The sequence below is a fragment of the Liolophura sinensis genome, chromosome 10 (assembly GCF_032854445.1).
Source record: "Liolophura sinensis isolate JHLJ2023 chromosome 10, CUHK_Ljap_v2, whole genome shotgun sequence".
NCBI classification, from domain to species: Eukaryota; Metazoa; Mollusca; class Polyplacophora; order Chitonida; family Chitonidae; genus Liolophura; species Liolophura sinensis.
In genome coordinates, this window is record NC_088304.1 from 31,066,785 (window position 1) to 31,088,476 (window position 21,692).

General features: G+C 40.6%; 1 protein-coding gene and 2 non-coding genes across 3 annotated transcripts; 2 read left to right on the forward strand and 1 right to left on the reverse strand.

The window, feature by feature from the left end:
• The first annotated feature begins 9,642 nt into the window (after window positions 1-9,642).
• On the forward strand, window positions 9,643-9,715 carry Trnar-acg (transfer RNA arginine (anticodon ACG)). The gene has a single exon. It is a non-coding gene; the product is annotated as a tRNA-Arg (tRNA).
• Window positions 9,716-10,528: 813 nt separating this feature from the next.
• On the forward strand, window positions 10,529-10,601 carry Trnar-acg (transfer RNA arginine (anticodon ACG)). Its single transcript has one exon. It is a non-coding gene; the product is annotated as a tRNA-Arg (tRNA).
• A 3,266-nt stretch (window positions 10,602-13,867) lies between these two features.
• LOC135477105 (uncharacterized protein K02A2.6-like) lies at window positions 13,868-15,796 on the reverse strand. The gene has a single exon (XM_064757259.1). It carries the CDS (start codon window positions 15,794-15,796, stop codon window positions 13,868-13,870), a length of 1,929 nt encoding a protein of 642 aa, XP_064613329.1.
• Between the last annotated feature and the right edge of the window lie 5,896 nt (window positions 15,797-21,692).

Here is a 21,692-nt window from a genome sequence, read left to right on the forward strand (position 1 = left end):
GTCATTGGGTATACAGAAATAAAACAAGAGCCCAAGACAAGTGTACATGTACCATGTATATATTACACAACTGTGATATCAAATGGCGTTCTTCAGAAAAGAGATTTAAGTTTATAATAGTAAGATGTGAGTGGTCTACTCCTGATGCAATATCAGTTTCACAATGGCACTTCATGTTTGAATAGGGACTTGTTTTCATGTCATCTTTGAACAACGTTTATTTTTACTTTCGTATAAAACACAGTAATACGTACTAAAAAGTTCTTACAAAACTGATGATTTTTGCGACAAAGTTCGATAATTTCCTTTCGGCGTACAACCTTTTATGTACATGGTAACTTTTTATGTCATTTGCAGAAATTTGTAGGCCACGTGTTAATTGATCTGTCCTTGACGTCCTGATGGTGACATCTGACCGTGCTGTCAACGAATTAAAACCTTCGACATATCAGCTGATCGTCATAAATTGTGGCTCAGTTGGCAGTAATGACCATGATACACGATGTTCAGCAATACAAAGGCGCTTAAGACTAACAGGGTGCGGAAGTAGCCTACGATGAAGTCCTGATTGACCATCTGGTTCCTGTCCAGTATTTGCAACATAGGCCTCTGTGTCATGTACAGGGATTACCTGTGTAAAGAAAAGTTAAAAAATGTTAATGAGTTCGGCATCATCCCTAGAGCACACATTAATATAAATTTTGTGGAAAATTCCATAGTGAGTGATCAGTACCATACCTGAATTAAACAAAATCTGCCCACAAAGACTTAACAGAATTTAAATAGTGATAAATCATTGAATATCACAGACAGTAGGCTTGTCACGTACTTGCCGCAGGCTGGCGTAAAAACACCAATTAAATAAATAAAAAATACTAATACCCAGCATATTTCACTGATGTGAACGACGATCAGTTCCATGTGTACATTCAGATACACGGCTTCATTAGCCAAGGTCTCTAATGGTCATATAAACTTGAACGAATTCCAACGCCGTGCGCGGACTCATACTTTTGCTGTGAGTAGAAAATTCATTACTTACCACATTTCATTCAGATTTTCCCCAAGGCTTCAACTGGTTCGAGGTCAAACCACACTAACTGTTTGAGCAGACGATGGGAAGTCAGCACGAGCGTGATGACGTAATTTGACAGGGCTCGTCTACGCGTGATCAGCCCGGCTGTGTCCATCTCGTCTCCAATACACCGGAGAGAAGAACCAATCTGTACCAGAGATAACCTATCCAAAGCCATGTGGACTGTCTGGCTCGAAACTTGAAACGTTGTCACGGAAAAATGAATGGGTCGATTTTAAGCCCTGGCTCGTCGTTTGTCGTTTTGATGCAATGAAATTTCAGTGACTGGAAAGCCTGAAACCACCTTGTCCAAATTTGCCAAGATATATTCCGTTGGTCTGATTATCTTTGTAACCAACGTCCACCAGCCGATTCCCCGTGCCTGAGCCACTTACTTGTAGAATTGTCCAGTGTTTACCTTATGCTTACAGGTGTTCAGGAACGATTTTAGCATTGCTTCCTTGAGATCTTGTCCAACCTGCTGATTCTTAATTTCCAACGCCAAGAGTTTCGGCTTAAAATCCATATATCATGTCATCCCTGGTGGCTTTAAAGGCATGTCTGTTCTCTTCTGTGCTGCAGTTCTGTCAGTTCCATCTGGTCACATACCCGCACAACAACATCCAATACAGATTGGCATTCCTCTTAACATGCAGTGCCGTAGCTATCTGTCTTGGAATCAGTCAAGAATGACCTGTTGTATGTCGTAGATCCAGGATACCGCTACCAGCCTTGACAATGTACCGAAGCCTTGACAATATACCGAAGCCGTCCTGGAAACTGTTTCATAGATTGTCTGCCCTTGAGCTTTTATACACGATCCATCTTCGTTGCTCACGATATTTCCCATACCCTTCTTTGCACTCGCTTTATACCTACGTGATGTCCAGCCCTGCCTTACCCACCTCTGACCCGGCTGACCGGAAACTCAGCGTTAATTGCATCTCCTGACCAACCGGCTCTTCACCGTGACTGGTGACCCGGTCATTCAGCGATAAATATGGAATGGTAACCTATAAGGGGAAAACGGTGCTGACATAACCCTATGTAATATGACAGTAGGTCTTAGCACTACTGACCCAGTGCCCGATGCGATACTAAACACCGTTCTGTTTGTTTCCAGCAAACAGTAGATATGACCGAAATGACCTGTACAGGGCAGGAGGGGGAGGGGGGATATCTCGAAGAGAAATTTGAGTTCACAATGCTATAAATCCGTACCTTTATGCGTGTAGTGTGTGTGTGGTGTATATTTTGTAGTTTTTAAAAAAGCCAATTGGAGTTTTTGCCTTGTTTGGAAGATATTCAGAAACGTAGGAAAAGGTATAATTGTGAGTTTCCGTAAAACGATTATGGCTTCCAACAATCAATGGATTCCAGCTTCTTGACAAAATTGCTGCCACAGTCCGGATCAGTGTCTCAGGTTTCCCTGGCTATTGTCAAAAGGTACGCGAAATCGTTTTTCAGCAAGGATGAGTTAGGAAAATTTGAATTTGAAGTAATGCATCAATGAAAACCTAAACTTGTTGACAGAAAGTCCTAAGTGTTCAATATATCTAATCCAGACAACAAATACCTTGTTTCAAAAAACAAAAAAAGAAACATCGGCAGGAAAAACTGAGAACAGATGCAGATTGCACTTAGATTGCACTTAATCGCACTAGACAAACACACTCCAGGTATAATTAATACTTTTGGTTAATTTGATTACAGGCCCACCATTTACGTTATTTTTTGGACCATACGTGGGAAGATATGCAGCAACCTGCGGATTGTCGTGAGTTTCCCCCAGGCTCCACCCGGGTTTCCCCCCACTGCAATGCTGGCCGCCATCGTATAGGTGAAATATTCTTGAGTACGGAGTAAAACAACAGTCGAATAAATAAACAAATGTTTGGGGACACCGCAATATGGTAGTTTACACCGGATATAACATGGCGGTGTCTGCGGAAAAGTAAAACTTCTGACAGGAAACTCACAAAAAATAACAACATGGAGGCATAGTCGTTTCCAGAGATGACCGTGCGATATACGTGAAATAATCGCCAGAAACATATTTCAATTGAGGAAAAATTCTTGAAATTTGATGGAATGATGGATTCTGTTGTGAGCCTAATAGAATGTTCACTGGTTCATCCAACAAAACCAGCAAAGCGGAAAATCCCGCGGCTAATTGTCATTCGATCGCAGCAATGACGAAGTGATTACGTAACATCTGACGTAACTGATCGATTTTCGCATCGTGCGAAAATCCTGTGTTTGACCGTTTCACCGACGCTGTGGTCTTCAGAAGCAAATAGTTCCCTCAGAAAGTTCTCGTCAATAACGGTAAATATTTGAGAATGCTAATTTCGGCATGGAATAAATCGATTTTTACCTATAAGGTCGAGTCTTTGTGATCAAGAACAACTGAACAATGCGTAGAACCTCAAAGTGACTCTGCCCATTAGACTGAGTAAACGCGGGCTGAGTTTGGCTGTATTCAGATTGAAACAAAAGCGGAAAGTGCCATCAATGGCGGTTTACTGTTTCATACAACTAATGGTACCATTATGAAATGGCATTAGTCTGTTAACCATTGTTCCGTCTAAATAAAAGCACGGAGTATTAAAATACCGTGATAATGGGATATATGTGCGTGGTACACTAAGAATGACCTGTTACATGTACTCTCAAATACTAATCTGTTAAATTTAACAGCAAGTCTCTTCTTTGAGCGATGCAAGATTGTGTGTTATTCCAGCAGATAATTCTGTTAAATATAGCACAAAGATTGCATTAGACCAACAGGATATTCTGTTGAAATGACACAGTATTATGTTATAATAACATTATACATTCTAACATCACTGAGACAACATTTTCTGCTAAAACTAACAAATGATTTTTTTCGAGTGTACACATGTACCCCCACCTATAGACGATGCCGTTCTTCAATCTTCTCTTATGTACATGCTATCGCATGGGTACTTTTGACGAAAATATTAGCTAAAACTTCTCATAACTCAACAAAATGCTTCCAGTCAAACTTGTGTTTTTCCTATTGGCTGAGTGATATAGTGCAATTTCGTAGATCTAATTAATCCGTTCCTGATTACAGATTAACGGATGGCATGTAAGAAAAGTAATAATTCGTGACCTGGAACGGATTAATCCGTTAGATCTACGAAAATGCAATCCGTCATCACTCGGGGAACGGTTTTTAACGGAAGATTTTTTTGAGGTCTCCTGTTTAATTTATTGCACCAAGTCATTTCATTTGTTGGTAAATATGCTTGTCTCTTTATGTCAACCTCAAGACCTTTAAACCGAATATTGTATATATAACCGAATATATTAACGGAATATTGTACACATTGTCGTTTTAGCTGTGATAATGATGAGTTATAAGATCAGTTCATGAAACCACACACTGAATGCGTGGATTAGCGTCATGAACCTCGAAAACTGGGGGTGGGGGGGGGGGGGGGGGGGGGGGGTGGGGGGGGCTCCGAGGCTCAGTCGGTTAGCGCGCTAGCGCAGCGTAGTGACCCAGAAGCCTCTCATCAGTGCGGTTGCTGCGAGTTCAAGTCCAGCTCATACTGGATTCCTCTCCGGCTGTATGTGGGAAGGTCTACCAGCAACCTGCGGATGGCCGTGGGATTCCCCCCGGGCTCTGCCCGCTTTCCACCCACCATAATACTGGCTGCCGTCCCTATAAGTGAAATATTCTTGAGTACGGCGTGAAACACCCAATCAGATAAATAAATACATAAATTGAAACTGGGATCTCGTACACTCATGCATGAGAAGCAGGAATCGTAGTATGACGGATTACCAGTGTGGGCCTATTATCCATATCTGCTATGCTTCCTAATGATACTACGCACGCTGACCATCATATGTCATGTCATAAAAATAGACATTCGTGTACCTACCGCCCACCAAAACGGACGTTCCAGGTCAATACTCGTAAGGCCAACTATAACTAAGAAAGTATATAAAGTACGGAATTAAGACGAATTCATACCAAGAAAGGCAGTCAAGAGATTTTAATGATGTTAGAATTGCCAAAGGAAATTACTAGGTTACATTTCTGAATGAAACCAGTATTCAAATCGTGACGAAATAACAAGCAGGTGATCTTCATCGTACACAAGAGTTTCTACTCTGGACAAAGTTCTCTGTCCAGAAAAATTGACATCTCACCATCCGTTTCGCAAACACGCAAGTATTCACTATGGTGTGAAGACAAAACCAAATGCTTTGATCCAAGTTGAAATTGGTCATTAATCTATCGTAATGCTTTATCACAAAGTTGTCAACGCAGCCTAGAATGCAGAAAAGAGTGCACAAAAGAATCCCCATTAAAATAGTATTGAAAGTATTAGAGACTATATTTGGCAATTTAAAAAGCAAAAAAGATTTGAATATTAATTGGATTAACGTCACTTTGGCAGTATTTCAGCCATTACCATTGCTACATGTATGTTATGTCATGGATTGTAACGGATTTCTGCTTAATCCAGGCGCTCTGACCGATAATCTGGTTAATATATTGATAACCAAAATGCAAGGTTTGCACTCACGTGGATTAAACATTGAAGCAATATCTGAAACCGTGTGGGTAGACAGTTTCTGCAAAATATTTTTTCTGTGGTGAGGTACTAACAGAGAGGTAATGTTACAAGGTTGGTTTTTTGTACATGCGTCGTGAGGGTCAATGGTCATGCAGTTGAGAAGATACTGAATAAAACAATCCTCTGTAGTCTGGTGGTTCTATTGGTTAGCGCAACAAAATGACCAACAAACATAACCCTCACCGGTGCTGTCTTCTCCTGTTATACGTGAGGAAGCTCTGCTAGCAACCTGCGGAAGACCGTGAGTTTCCCCCTTAGTCCGCTTTCCTCCTACCATAATGATGGCCGGCGTCATATGAGTGAAATATCCTAGAGTGCGACGTAAAACACCAATCAGATAAATAAATATAAAACATCTGAGACTTTGGATACCATGCCTTTCTATTGTCAAGTTAATAGATTCTATGCAAGAGGAGTGTGTCACAGCTTGATGTCTGGAAGTTTATCAGGACTTTTATTTTAATATTATATGTAATTAAATATGAAAGGATTAGTGTCAGGATTTAGCTACAGGTTCTAATTTTAGGATTACAACCTGTTTAAACAGTATCGTATCGCAGTGAAATTGAGCTGTATTCCTCTTGTAGCTTTCAGGTGTAAAATGACAAGAGCAGATAACGCTGTTTTTGGTGGGTACAAAATCCTTCCTTTTGCAGTAAACCCACACCTTCCTGTAGGGCCAAATCGACTGAAAACATGAAAAAACTGCCTCTAGGGTTTCATCGACTACTGTTTTTTACAACTGTATGCAGAACAGCGAACCATTTCGTGCAGAAATGCGATATGTTTGTTGAACTATATTTGGAACCTGCAGGTTCTGTCAAGTTTTCTCCCACCATAATGCTTGCCGCCGTCGTACAAGTGAAATGTTTTTGGATATCGCGTAAAATAGAATAAATAAATAAATAAATAAATATAAATTTGTAAGAGTACGTTATAGGGATTGATACTAAGTAAGACTTTAAGCCCCAAGCATGCATACACACAAGAGTAATAAAGTAAACACTATGTTCCTCTACTGACGTGGTTATTATCGCTCTGTAGGTCCCAGTTGATGTGATTTTTGGTCGGAAAGTGGGTGGGGGGGGGGGGAGGGGGGTCGGTAGAATTTCACTTATTTGACTCCAGTGACTCCTATTACGAAGATGTCGCAATGTACGGATGGTGGACATATAGAGAAGAGATACATGGACCATATTGATTGCGCGTGATGTACACTCAACAAAATTAATCTGTTACATTTAACAGAGAGTCAGTTGTCTGTGCGATGCTAGTAAGTATTCTGTTATTGTAACTGATTGTTCTGTTAAATATAACACACATACTCTATTTGTTTAACATAAAGACTCTATTAGACTAACATGACATTATGTTAAAATATGACAGAATATTATGTTATAATAACAGAATACATTCTAGCATCAACTCAGACGACAGACTTTCTGTTAAAATTAACAGATTAATTTTTAGGGTGTATTCTTGGGGGCTGCATAGTAAGACGGTCAAATTTGTAACTGCAGGCTATTGTACACGGCATATTTCACATTGATTCCCAAGGTCATCCCAAGTGTGGATATATCAATGTCGGCATCGGTAAACCGTATGTTACCAGTTATCCAGGCGTTTAAAACTTTTAAGTCAAACAAGTCAAACCAACATCCATCATGTTTTGAAATTGAACATCCGCTAGGTTTCAGCAAGTACGTACTGTGCTTGTCTTCTTTAAGGCGAGGGTGCTCTAGTTATTGGATTTCGTTGTCAAAATTTTATTCATTTATTTGTTTATTTATTTGGCGGCCAGCATAATGGTGAGAGGAAACGTGGCTGCGCTTTCGTGCTAATCCCCTCAGCCACGGTGGCCTCAGAGTGAAATATATGTGGGATATCGCGTGTGCAAGTGAGATAATTAAGTGGTAAGAGCTACAATTTACACCTGTTTTCCGGTGTAGGCATTATTCTGAAAGGGCTTATCGGACTCGCCCTGACTCACCCTGACACAAGAAGGCACAGAATATGTACACATACCTATACGAATCCTCGTGGTCATATGATGAAAAACTCCGCATGATCTGATTGGTCGATTCAAATGTGAACGTAACAAATGCTAGTATACATGTGTACGTTTTAGGACAGTGGTTTAACGCTGTATATGTAAGAATAGTTCACAAAGTTTTATGACGATGTACACTTTTTACGAGAACATTAACTAACAAATTATGTGACAATCCATGCAGTGTTCCAAACTGGAAAGGCAAGGTGAAAGGGGTTGGAATATTACAGCGAGAGCTAGAAACAAAGGCGAAGCGGTCAGATCCATAAGTGTGTATTAGGTAAGTGTCAGAGTGCATGCAAATAGCCGAGGGTTCGATATCAGTAACAATGTCCATTATTAAGCTGAAAACAGTGGACTTCAAAGGTACTTGTGATATGGACAGTGTTAGGGTGGGGGACACGGATTGAGTTGGAGTTCAAGTGATCGAGTGAGGGAGGGGAGTAAGTTATCACGAGAAGGGTACGGTTTTAGATGAAGGGCAGAAGACAGCGTGCACCTTAATCCAGGCCCTAAGTAGCCAAGTCAACTAAAACAGCACTTCATTTCACGCAAGACTGTAACGCAGTAAAGACACTTGTCTATACTGCTGTTAAAGATTTCAAGGAATTCTATCTCAGGTATGATTGTTTTTGTTCTTTATTCGAGTTTTACAATGTTTTTGTTTGATTTGTGCAGAAAATGGCGAAGTTTAAAGTCACAAACCAGCGATCAGTAGTAATTGCCAGGAAATTTCAATCTGAAGTAGAATCCTGTGTCATTTGTGTCAAAAATGTATGAAATATAATATTTATTTCATTGCATGATAACTATTTTGAACCAATACAGGACTATGTTGGCAAACTTCGGTCACGACGGTAAACAACTGAAATTTTCTGATGAACTTTCCAGCGTATTGCACGTAATAATACTTATGGATTTCAGCGACAAGACTGTGCAAAACATCACTTATCGTCACCAAAGTGCTGCAACGAGACGACTGTATTATTGCAAGTGTTAAGAAACTAAAATCTGAAACACTGGCTTGCGTGTCCCACAGCAGTCTTAGCAAGCCTGTGATCAATGTTTTTAACATTCACAACTGTAGAAATGGAGCAAAAAAAGAGCTAATTCATGAACCCTTGCTCTTTGTAAGAATTAAGAACAAAATTGCACACTTTCCAAACACAATATTATTTGTGTGTAGCAGGAAACGTGAAGGACATTAAGTTCCGCCTTTTAACATAGATATGTTGTCACACAAGCTAGACACTTAATACATGTGCAATGCTACAAATATTGATGATTTTCTCCTTTGCGCTGTTCCGTTTCTGTATAGAACACTTGAAAACTTTAACTGCTCTTATTAAGAGGGAGCTTGTGGTGCAATGGACAACACGCATGAACACGTATGAGGAATTTACATATTCGAATCCTGGCAAGTTCGTATTATTTTTCCTGCATTTCGGCCATCGGATATTCGCTTTGTGTGAATGTTTTATTTAATCCTATTTACTGCATGCCTACCCAGCCAAAATCACATGTTGATGTGGATTTATAGTTGAGATATTTTCGTATACATTCTTTCTTTATGTACTTGTTTGATGGATGTTTAACACTTCACTAAAGAACAGCAAATTTTATTAGTGTACTAAACCGAAGCAAACAGAAAAAACTCTCAAATCAGGAAAGTTACTGCTGAATTCTTCAACGTCCGAAATATATTTGTTGGCTTAATATTCCTTGTGTCTAGTAGAAAATGTGCAGGACATTATGTTCCGACTTTTAACCTATATATGTTGTCACACTCGCTCAACATTTAATATATGTGTAATGCTACAAACATCAAAGGTTTTTCTCCTTTGCGCTGTTCCATTTCTTTATCGAACACTTGAAAACTTTAGCGGCTTAATCGTTGTGGGCTTGTGGCGCAATGGATAACGCGCCTGACTACGGATCAGGAGATTCCAGGTTCGAATCCTGGCAAGCTCGTAGATTTTTTTGTCACATTTCAGCCATCGGATATTCGCTTTCTTTGAGTGTTGTATTTTTTTCCATTTACGGCATGCGTACACAGACAAAATCACATCTTGATGTGGACTTATAGTTGAGATATTTTCGTAAACTTCATTCTCTATATATTTGTTTGTTGGATGTTTAATACTTCGCTAAAAAACAGCAAATTTTATTAGTGTACTAAACCGGAGCACATATAAAAAAACTCCCACATCAGGAAACTTACTGCTCAGTACTTCAACAGCCCAAATATAATTTTGGAAAGCAAGTGGTATTTAGCTATCTTCATACAAGACCACACAAGGGAGCACTGCACACCACTGTCTAATATTTATTAAATACCATTACACCCATGGGAACAGGTAAATGCAGAAAATTCTTTGTCCTAATATTTGATATAACCATGGTGTGACCTAAAAATTTAGTACTTTAAAAATAATTTACATTGAACCCTTAAATTTTCGTTAAATTTGTCTTGTGTTAGTAGCAATTAAAAATTTGATTGATTGATAATTACCATGCTTTCTTTGCGTGACCTTCTGTCAGTCTGACGAGCGTATCTTGTGGCACACGATAAGATGACTCGTGCTTCTTTGTTGGTTAAATATTTCTTGTGTGTAGTAGGCAATGTGCAGGACATTATGTTCCGACTGTTAACCTATATATGTTGTCACACCCGCTCAACACTTAAAATATATGTAATGCTACGAATAATGATGGCTTTTCTCTTTGGCGCTGTTCCATTTCTTTATCGAACACTTGAAAACGTTAGCCGCTTGTATCCGTTGTGGGCTTGTGGCGCAATGGATAACGCTCCTGACTACGGATCAGGAGATTCCAGGTTCGAATCCTGGCAAGCTCGTAAGCTTTTGTCACATTTCGGCCATCGCATATTCGCTTTCTTTGAATGTTGCATTTCGTCCATCTACTGCATGTGCACACAGCCAAAGTCACATGTTCATGTGGATTTATAGTTGAGATATTTATGTATAACTTCATTTTTTATATATTTGTTTGATGAATGTTTAACACTTCACTAAAGAACAGCAAATTTTGTTAGTGCACTAAACCGGGGAGAGTGTGCTAGACGCCGAAGTGAACGGACGTGTCGGTTATTCTCTGCTGTTTACACATTTGTGCAACAACAACGCTTGTTTTTGAGACTGATTTTTTGGTGAACTGGGAGCCCACAGAGCTTGAGTTTGGCCAGTGGTTACTGTTTGGTGAAGGGCGTGTGCCCCGTTGGATCAGGTATGTCCAAGCCCGTGTCGTTTTCGCCTGTAAACAGGCCAAGCAGAACTTTGTCTGTGTCAATCTCTACACGAAGCAGCCCGGCATTTTCTACGGCTGTCCAGAGGGACTTTATTCCTTTTCTGTCAAGTGTGTTAAATATCAAGACAGAGCTAATAAGTTTTCAGAAGAATTATTTAAAGAAACACTTCTATCTCCGCGTGTCTACAGTGGCTGGGCATAATGCCCTAGTGAGTGTTTCGTCGCTTTGGGTGCTCCGGGAGTTGAATAATTGAACAGACTTCTGATAGTTCGAACAAGTCAGCTGTTTTACTGAAGATAACATCGGAACGCTACAGCAGGGTCCTGCAACGTCGGACCAGGGGAGTATGTAAAACTATACTTATTGGAAACGGACTTACGTTAGGCCAATTACGTGACATCCCCCTTTTCAACATGAAATAAGTAAAAGAACAACTGTGAAAGAAATTACAGTTCTTTGAAACACGACGACTTAAACCAATGTTCTGGATGTTCAACAGTCTCTGAATTGAAGATGTGGAAGAACCTCTGAAAAGAAACATTTAACAACATGATATAGTGAGTGAAAATTGAAATTAACTCTTCACGGGACTGTCCAGGGCATACACAACCGGTAGCAAAGTCACTGATACGATAAAGTCAAAAATACAACTTCTCACTGAGATATATAGTCCTGAAAACCTGCTGGCTTTCGCACCACTCGTCCATACGAAGTACGCGTGCTTGGAGTTTCTGGGTTTACTTCCTGACGCGGTGGACTGGTTGTCCTGGTATCCACGGGGCGATCTTCCTTTTCTGGTACTTAGGCTGGAGTATATATCTCGGGCATTCTTACCTCTGGGCAGTCTTCCTTTGTCGTTCTTAGATCACGGCTTTTTCTTCTGAACCGTCTTCCATCTTCAGTGTGAATTCTGTAGGAGCGTATGTCTACTTGTTTGTCAACAACTGCTTTCTGCCACTGTTTGTCTCTGTTGTGGGGCTTAAGTCTTACCACATCTCCAGGTTGCAGATCAGCGAGATCACGAGCGGAACGATTGTAGTATCGAGCTTGTTTCAGCTTTCTACTTGCCAGTTTATCGGTGACTCTGTCAACAGTTTTCGGCTTGAGAAGTTCGTTGGTTGCTGGTAGAAGAGTCCTTGTTCTTCGTCCAAACAATCTCTGTACTGATGAGCTACCAATTCCTTCTGCTGGTATGTTTCTCCATTCTAGCAAAGCAAGGAAGGGATCTGTTTTGGCACGTAGAGATTTGGCCATGAGCTGCTTCACGGTTTTAACTGCGCTTTCCACTTTTTGATTGACCATTTCCATTCAACCATTTGATTGCGGATAACGTGGCGAAGAAGTAATATGTTCAAACTCATACTTGTCGGCAAACTTCTTAAACTCGGTCGAATTATAGGGAGGGCCATTATCTGACATGAGCTGGACAGGAATTCCATGACGGGCAAACTGTGATTTCATCGTTTTTATCACTGTAGTAGCCGTTTTGTCATGTAGTCGATCAATCTCGAAGTAGTCAGAGTAATAGTCTGCCAGTATCATATAATCCTTGCCATCAAACTCAAATAGGTCACAACCCACTTTTTCCCATGGGCGACTGGGAATCTCATGGCTGATGAGAGTCTCTTTCGGCTGGTTGTTCTGTAAGGCATTGCACGTGTCACACTTAACAAATCGGTAATGTCCTTTATCATGTTCGGCCAGTATACTAGCTCTCTGGCTCGTCGAATGCATGACTGAAGACCAATGTGCGATGAGTGGAGTCGGTGCAAGATTTCTGGCCTGACACTAACAGGAACGATAACTCTCTCACCTTTAAACACTATTCCATTCTGAACGGAGAGTTCATCTCTGAATGGGAAGTATTGCTGTACTGTAAAGGGAGCATCTTCCTTTCTGTCTGGCCATCCATCCTGTATCACTCTCTTCAGTGTTGACATGGTTGGAGCCGATGACGTGGCTATTTGGATCAACTCTATCCGCTGGTCAGAGATAGCAAGATACTCAACCATATTGATGGATTCTGTCTCGATAGCTGTTGGACACCTGTCGTCAATTAGCATGACATCTCCATGTTCATTTGTAGCTGTCTTGGAATATGGTAAGTATGCGCGACTGAGTGCGTCGGCAAGATACATCTCTGTTCCTTTCTTGTAGGTCACTTCATAATCAAACTTCTGCAGCCTCAATAGCATGCGTTGTAGTCTCTTCGGGGCGCTGTGTAGGCTTTTGCGGACGATTGATTCCAGTGGTTTATGGTCGGATTCAATCCTGACTTTCCTTCCATAGACGTATTGTTCTAACCGTTCCATTCCAAAGACAATGGCGAGCATTTCTCGCTCAATCTGTGCATAATTCTTCTCTGCAGAAGACAAGGAACGCGATGCATAGGTCACCGGCTGGCCATTTTGCATGAGACATGCTCCCAGTCCATCTTGGGAAGCATCGCATTGAAGTACTGTTTCAGCTTTGTCGTCAAAATATCTCAAAACAGGAGGACTTGACAAGATATCCTTCACTTCCTGAAGACATTTTCCATGGACTTCTTCATCCCAGAGAAAGTGATTCTCATTTTTGAGAAGTTCTCTTAAAGGGGCAGTTGTCGATGATAGTTTTGGGGCAAATTTCTGGAGGAAGTTGACCATGCCTAACAGACGTTGTACACTTTTCTTATCCGTCGGGGCTGGCATATCCTTGATTGCCGTCACTTTAGATCCAGAAGAAGACAAGATGTGTCCAAGGTATGGAACCTCCCGGCACTTGAGTTGAAACTTACTCTGATTCAGTTTAATGTTCTTCTCACGACATCTGTCAATGAAGGCAATCACCTTTCTGTCGTGATCCTCGTCAGCTTCTTAGTCAGTGTCTCCAACACCAAAAACTAGAACATCATCGTGTACTACTTTCACACCATCTAGACCTTCCAGTGCTTCGTTGAGTCTACGCTGGAATTCTTCCGGTGCGGTAGAAATACCAAATGGCATACGGAGCCAGCGGTACCGTCCCCAAGGAGTTTCAAAAGTGGTCAGGTGGCTGCTCTCTTCATCGAGCTCAACGTGCCAGAATCCATTCTTCGCGTCAGCGTGGCTAAAGCATTTAGCATTGGCAAGATCAGGAAGGAGATCATCGATCGTGGGGGTTGGGTAATGGTTTCGTTTCAGAGCAGAGTTCAGAGGTTTTGGATCGATACACAGACGAAGTCGTCCATCGGGTTTAGAAACCACAACCATTGCTGAAATCCAGTCAGTAGGCACGGTGACTGGCTTAATTATACCTTTCTTGGTCAGAGTCTCTAACTCTTCTTTCAGTTTAGGCTGAAGAGCAACAGGAACTTTGCGACATGGCAACTTAACAGGTTGCACTTTGTCCTCGACTTCAAGATGTAGCAGTCCTTCCAGTTTTCCTTCTCCTTGAAAAACATCTCTATAGGAAGACTTGATTTCATTCATGGTAACACCAGGCTGTTTCCTTGACTTCACATCATCACTGTGCTGATGCGACAGCAGCATAATATTCTCAGTCTCTACGGTTATAAGATTCATCTGTTGAACCGCTCTGGCTCCCAACAGAGGTCTGTAGTCACCCTTCACGATGACAAATTCAACGCTGTATTTCCTCCCATTCTTAGGATTTTTCATTGAAATGCGGCGTTTCCCGACAGGTATAGTTTCTGTTCCATTGAACATAACAAGGGTTGTTGTGGATTTTTCCACTTTCTTCAGTTGTCTGTCATTGTAGATTTCAGCGTAGAGATTCTCAGGGAGAATATTGACCGTACCTCCACAGTCCAACTGGAAAACAATAGTTTTGCGATTTAGAATCATACGGGCAAAGATACGTTTTGGAAATCCTTTGCCATTGGTGTCAGTCTGTTTTCCTTTTGAACTTACGGATAGCACATATTCCTCTTCCCCATCTGATGATTCCTCATCAGTGTCCACTTGATGAACTTTATGCTGTCTCTGTTTGCCTTTACTTGGACATTTGGACGAAAAGTGATTGGGTTTATCACAGTGGGAGCAAACTTTACCCCAGGCAGGGCATTTTTCCTTAACAAAAGGATGACGTTTGCCACAGAATTTACATTCCAGCTCTGAATGGTTCTTCTGTTTCCCTTTATGTTGCTTCTGCGTTTTCTGTCTGTGTTGGGTTTTGTTCTTATGTTTGTCCCTTACCTGCTGAACTTCGTCAACAGAAGCCATAGATTTCATTTGCTGAGAAGCCGATTCATGTGCTCTGCACACATCAATGCAAGATTTTAAAGTCAGTCTCGCATCCTGCAACAACCTCTTTCGAGTATTGTTGTCACGAATTCCAACCACAATTCTGTCTCTTATTAAGCTATCTTCCAGCTGTCCATAATTGCACGTCTTTGCAAGTGTACGAAGCACTGCAACATACGAGTCAACAGCCTCTGATGTCTCCTGGTCTCGGCGATTAAAGCAGTATCTCTCGTAAGTTTCATTGGTCTCTCCGACACAAAATGTTTCAAACTTCTGCAGTACAATGTCTATATCCTGTTTATCCTCTTCCTGTGTGAAGGTTAAACCATCAAGAATATCCAATGCATCCACGCCTATACAAGTCAGTAGGGTAGCAGTCCTGTATTTACTTTCCAAATCACAAAGTCTAGTTGCGATTTCATAATTGTCCCACATCCGTCTGAATTTTTTCCAATTCGTCGCCAAGTTTCCTTTCAGATCCAGTTTGGTTGGCAGTGGAATGTTTGTAGGGACATGTACAACATTAGGAGCTTGTATATTGTTAGCTTGTTCTTCCGCCATTTTCCAGGAATTACAATAACACAAGTCAGTGTGTCACATACTGGGCTTCCGTAGAAAATGCAGCACATCTATATAGAGCACAAGTGTCATGCAGCTTCACCAGAGTAAACTCGATTGTCCTATACGCGACATCGTAGAAATCCAGCTTACAGTGCAAAGGCCAAAAGTCCGTAACGGGCTTCCATACTTTTTTGCTCCAGCGTTGGGGAGAACAGTCAATCACACTAAAAATCAAGCTAATGTTCACAGAGTTCACTGTTATTTCCGTTCGCAATGTTCAGAATCGATTATTTTCACAGTGTCCATTCACAAAAATCACAAGTTTTGGCAGATAATGCGAATCTCAGTTCAGAAAGTCACTCACTGTCTGTAAACAACACTCCCGCGCGAGTCGAGCCACTTGTACGATCAGCGCACAGAGAAGATACGCCAATGTCCGTTGGTACAGAGTTTCAAATTTACCACACGACTGGACGGGAATCTTATCCCAGTTCTGACACCATGTTTCGTCGCTTTGGGTGCTCCGGGAGTTGAATAACTGAACAGACTTCTGATAGTTCGAACAAGTCAACTGTTTTACTGAAGATAACATCGGAACGCTACAGCAGGGTCCTGCAACGTCGGACCAGGGGAGTATGTAAAACTATACTTATTGGAAACGGACTTACGTTAGGCCAATTACGTGACAGTGAGTAAATCCAATGTTGTTATAAATGGAACGACGTGGTCCATTATGCCCGCGTCGTCAGTTTACCTGAATCTGACGGCCCACTGGGCACCGGATGAAATGTCAGATGACACTATCGAGGCAGCTTTGAAACCCTATGGTGAATGCCTGGGTGTGACGAAACCCAGATTTTCAGACCCGGAGCTCTCACATGTTCGGACAGGTATTCGGATTTACAGATTTAGGTGTCACAAAGTTCGTTATGTACCAAATTGTATTAATTTCGGTGGTGACATTGTTATGTTTACCTACCCCGGGCAAACCTATGAATGTCGGGAGTGTGGCCAAAAATCACACAAGGCGGCAGAGTGTAGGGCACTGTGGTGTTCTAACTGCAACGGTTTTCTCCCCCCCCATGAGAATCCTCATACAGAGAAGGACTGTACAAATCCATGCCGAATGTGTGACTCAGGGTTTCATACGGTCAGTGACTGTTGTACGAGAGCAATGTCGTACGCGGGGCGAGTTAAGGGAAACCTACCGACTATGCGCCAGTATAATAAGGAAGACGCCGTAAAACAAGATGACATTGATGTTGACGTCAGCGACGATGAAGACCCATTCAACGCACCTGCTATGGAACTGGTTCAAGACAGCGAGGAGAACGAAGACGAAATCGACGGGAATGGTGACGACAGCGCCGATGAAGACGTCAGCGACGACAGCGAGTCTGATAAGGAGATGGACGTCCGGGAGAATACTGAAGAAGTGGATGTTGGTGATAATGAAACGTCATCAGCTATCCCGAGGGTGAAGAATGTGGTCGTGGCTGACGTGCACGCTCCCGACGTGCGTTCACCAGTCCCAGTCGAGTAAAAGCGAGCTAAGTTGGACAATGGCAGTACAGCCGAAGAGGCAGCGTCATCTATGCCGCCCAGTTCCCATCCTACTGATTATGATGGTGTTGATGCCGATCAGTCGTCAGACTGTATGACGCCGACTCCATCTCAGCAGGGGGACACCATGCTTCTGGAATACAGGAAAAGAAAATCGCTTGCTTCTCGTGCGAGGCAGCGAATGAAAAGAGACAAATGAGTTGTAGCGTAATTAGGACTCTCTTATTTGACCACAATGGGTATGTACGCTCTACCTTTACTTATTTGTATAATGAGCTTAAATAATATTCGTTTTGGGACTTTAAACATTAATGGTTTACGGGATCCGTCTAAACAAGAACATGTCAAGTAATTTGTTTTCGATAAAGAAATTGATGTACTATTCTTACAGGAAACACACTTCGAAAACTATAATGACACTAAATATTTGCAAATCCCGGGCGATGCACGGTGGGCGTATGGGTCAAATCGAAGTTGTGGAGTGGGAATAATTATTAGGTATACGGTAGACTGCTTTATACGGAAAATACAGAGGTGCCCTAACGGTCGCTACATAAGCCTTAGGGTTGAGCTCAACAACACTGCTTTAAACCTTGTTTGTGTATATGTCCCTAATAATCCAAAGGAAAGAAAAGAGTTTATTTCTAATCTAGATGTGATGCAGGGCAGTGAATTGGTTATTATGGGTGGGGATTTTAATTGTGTCGAGAGCATTGAATTAGATAGAGCTGGCTGTGCCACTAATGGAAGGAATGATGGAGTGGACGAAATTAATAATTTGAAAAGAGATTTTGGTATTTGTGATATTTTTAGGAAACTGCATCCGAATAAGAATTGTTACACGTGGTCTAGGCGCCAGTGTGCCAGTAGATTGGATAGATTTTATATCCCTAACGCTGTGTTTAAGTATGTAACCCAGTGTGATGCTGTACATGTGTCTTTTTCTGATCATTCGTGTTTGTTTTTTGATATCTCTTTTGAAGATGTCATTTCATGGGGGCCGTTCTACTGGAAGTGTAATACTTCTGTGTTAAATGACACGGAGCTTGTTGATGATATTAAATCCGTCTTCCATGATATTTTCTCTGTCTGTACAACTGGTCATGCAGATCTAATAGACAGATGGGAGACATTTAAAAGGGAATGTAAAGACAGGATTCGGAGTTACTGTAAGGAGAAATCTATGAACAAAAATCGTGATTTGTTGGAACTTGAACAAGAATTAAATGCGTTAAAATCTAGTCCAATCATTAACTATGAGCGTATTGACAATGTGAAAAAGACTCTAAATGCCCTTTATAAGTCGAATCATGCGGGAGCGGTTATCCGTGCTAAAGCTGTTCATTTTGATCAATGGAGAAAAACCAACCAAATATTTCATTAGACAAGAAGTTGGTAGGGGCAGAAAGAAGATGATCAAAAGTATTACTTGTCACAGTGATTCTTCAATATCCCATGAATCTCAGGTCGTATTATATGAAATTGTATACTGAACAAGATACTGACTCCTCCATTCAAGATGAGTTCTTGTCATCGCTTCCGATGTTAAATGACGATTGTAAAACTGCCTGCGAAGGCCTTTTGACTGAACAGGAGTTGTTTTTTGCAGTAAAAAATATGTCTAAAAACCGTTCGCCGGGATGCGACGGTTTGCCAGCAGAGTTTTATGTACAATTTTGGCCCCTGTTTTCGGGTGTGTTTACGGATGTAGTTAATTACTGTTTTAACTTGGGTAGATTAAGTAATTCACAGCGTTCTGGGTTAATCACACTATTATGTAAGGACCCCGACAATGCCGAAAGCATAAAAAACTGGAGGCCAATTAGCTTACTAAATGTAGATTATAAGATTGTTTCTAAAGCTTTGTGCAATCGGTTAAAAAATGTGATCGATACAATTGTACTTCAGAATCAGACATGTGGAATACCAGGCCGAAGTATTTTTGACAACCTTCACTTATTACGAAATACATATGATTATGTTGAACAAAAAGATGTAAAAGGATGCTTTCTTAACTTAGACCAGGAGAAAGCCTTTGACAGAGTAGACTGGTCATTTTTGTTCAAATGTTTAGAGAAATTTAACTTCGGACCCGACTTTTGTAAGTGGGTGCAATTATTATATACTGACATTACAAGTAGTGTTATTGTGAACGGGCACATAACAGAAGAATTTAAACTGAGTCGAGGTGTCCGACAGGGTTGTTCTTTGTCACCATTATTGTATGTTTTGTCCTTAGAGCCCTTTATAGCGGCCATTAGAAACAATGACGAAATTAATGGTGTACGGTTACCCGGCACAAATAAGGAAACAAAAGTGTCGGCATTTGCAGATGATACGACTGCAATTTTATCTGAAGAGAGTTCTGTTCCGCATGTAATTAAAATAGCAGAAAGTTATGGAAAAGCCCCAGGAGCAAAACTCAACTTGTTGAAAAGCACGGTTCTTCCCATTGGTAACTGGGACGAAACTAACGTGCACAGTGGTGGGCTTAACATCACTACAAACTCAAAGATTTGTGGGGTATTTTTTGGACCAGATCAATCAGAACTCAATTCTGAGCGTGTTTTAAGTAAGGTAAAGAAACATGTTTCAGCATGGAATGGAAGATATTTGACCCTACGTGGGAGGTCTGTCTTAATTAATACAGTTGCTTTAGCTGTCTTATGGTTTTCTGCACAGTGTACTCTGTTGCCACCTAAATGTGTCAATGTTCCCAAACTGTGTTCAGATTTTTGTGGGATAACAAGCCCGAAAGTTTGACTTGAGTTGTCGTACATAATAAAATAAGGAATGGAGGTCTAAACGTACATAATATAGAATGTAAAATAAAAGCACTTGTTACTCGGCATGTTTTAAAATTAATTCATGGAACAACAGCGGAATGGAAATACTTTGCCATCTATTGGTTGGGTTTACCCTTAAGGCATGTTTGTCGTGAATTCTGTCGTTCCAATGTCCCACATTCTGAAAACATTTCACCTTTTTATAGACTGGCTTTGAGCGCCTGGAGAGAATTTACCACAGGTGTACAGCAACCTGTAACATTGTGTTCAAGCAGGTATATTTATGAATATTTTGTAACAAAAATAGTACATTGTCCAAGAGCAATGGTGTCTATGCCGCATTTGGACTGGGTTAGAATATGGAAAACTGTTTTTCATCAATTCTTAGATCACAATTTGGTCAACTTCAGTTACAAGTTGGTTCATGACATTTTGCCCGTTAAGGAAAAACTTCTTAGGAGAAATGTAGCCACCGATGACTTGTGTGTTTTTTGCTCCCTGTCTGAAACTCGGCAACATCTGTTTGTACAATGTAAGATCGTTCAGGATGTGTTTAATGACTTTAACCGGATATTTGTTTTGTTTCCGAACTACTTACCAAATATGGACTCCAAAACATTAATTTACAAGGTATTCAATTCCACCTTTACCCAGGAAGTTAGAGCGGTGATGGTGTATGTCATATGTGTTCTTCAGTTTAGTATTTGGTGTGCACGCAACGACATAATATTTCAGAAAAAAACAGGGATTCTGTTGCTATTGTTAAGGAAGCCAAAAGAATAATTAAAACCCGTATTCATGTTGACTTTTTTCGACTAGACAGGCCATCTTTCGAGAAAATCTGGTGTATAAACAAAGTCTTCTGTACATTACGGAATGATAAATTAGTTTATTTATTGAAATGAGCAGCTAATGTGCAATTGTTCTATTCACAAAGCAGTCATCTTTTCTGTGATATTTTATTTTATTTAAGACTGCCTTGTGATTTCAAAAGTTTGTGATAGCCGGGTATTGTTAAATCTTGTGTATTTGATGACAATCTGGGAATAAATTCAACAATTTTCAAAAAAAAAAATACACAGTCAAAATCACATGTTCATATGGTTTTATATTTGAGATATTTTTGCATATTTTCATTGTTTATACATTTGTTTGATGGATGTTGAACACTTCACTAAAGAACAGCAAATTTTATTAGTGCACTAAACCAGACCACACATAAGAAACTACCACATAATTAGAGCTACTGTTAAAATTCTTCAACGCAATAAATATATTTTGTGAAAGCAAGTGGTATTTAGCTATCTTCATGCAAGACCACACTAGGGAGCACTGCACACCACTGTCTAATATTTATTAAATACCATTACACCCATGGGAACAGGTAAATGCAGAAATATCTTTGTCCTAATATTTGATATAACCATGGTGTGACCTAAAAATTTAGTACTTTAAAAATAATTTACATTGAACCCTTAAATTTTCGTTAAATTTGTCTTGTGTTAGTAGCAATTAAAAATTTGTTTGATTGATAATTACCATGCTTT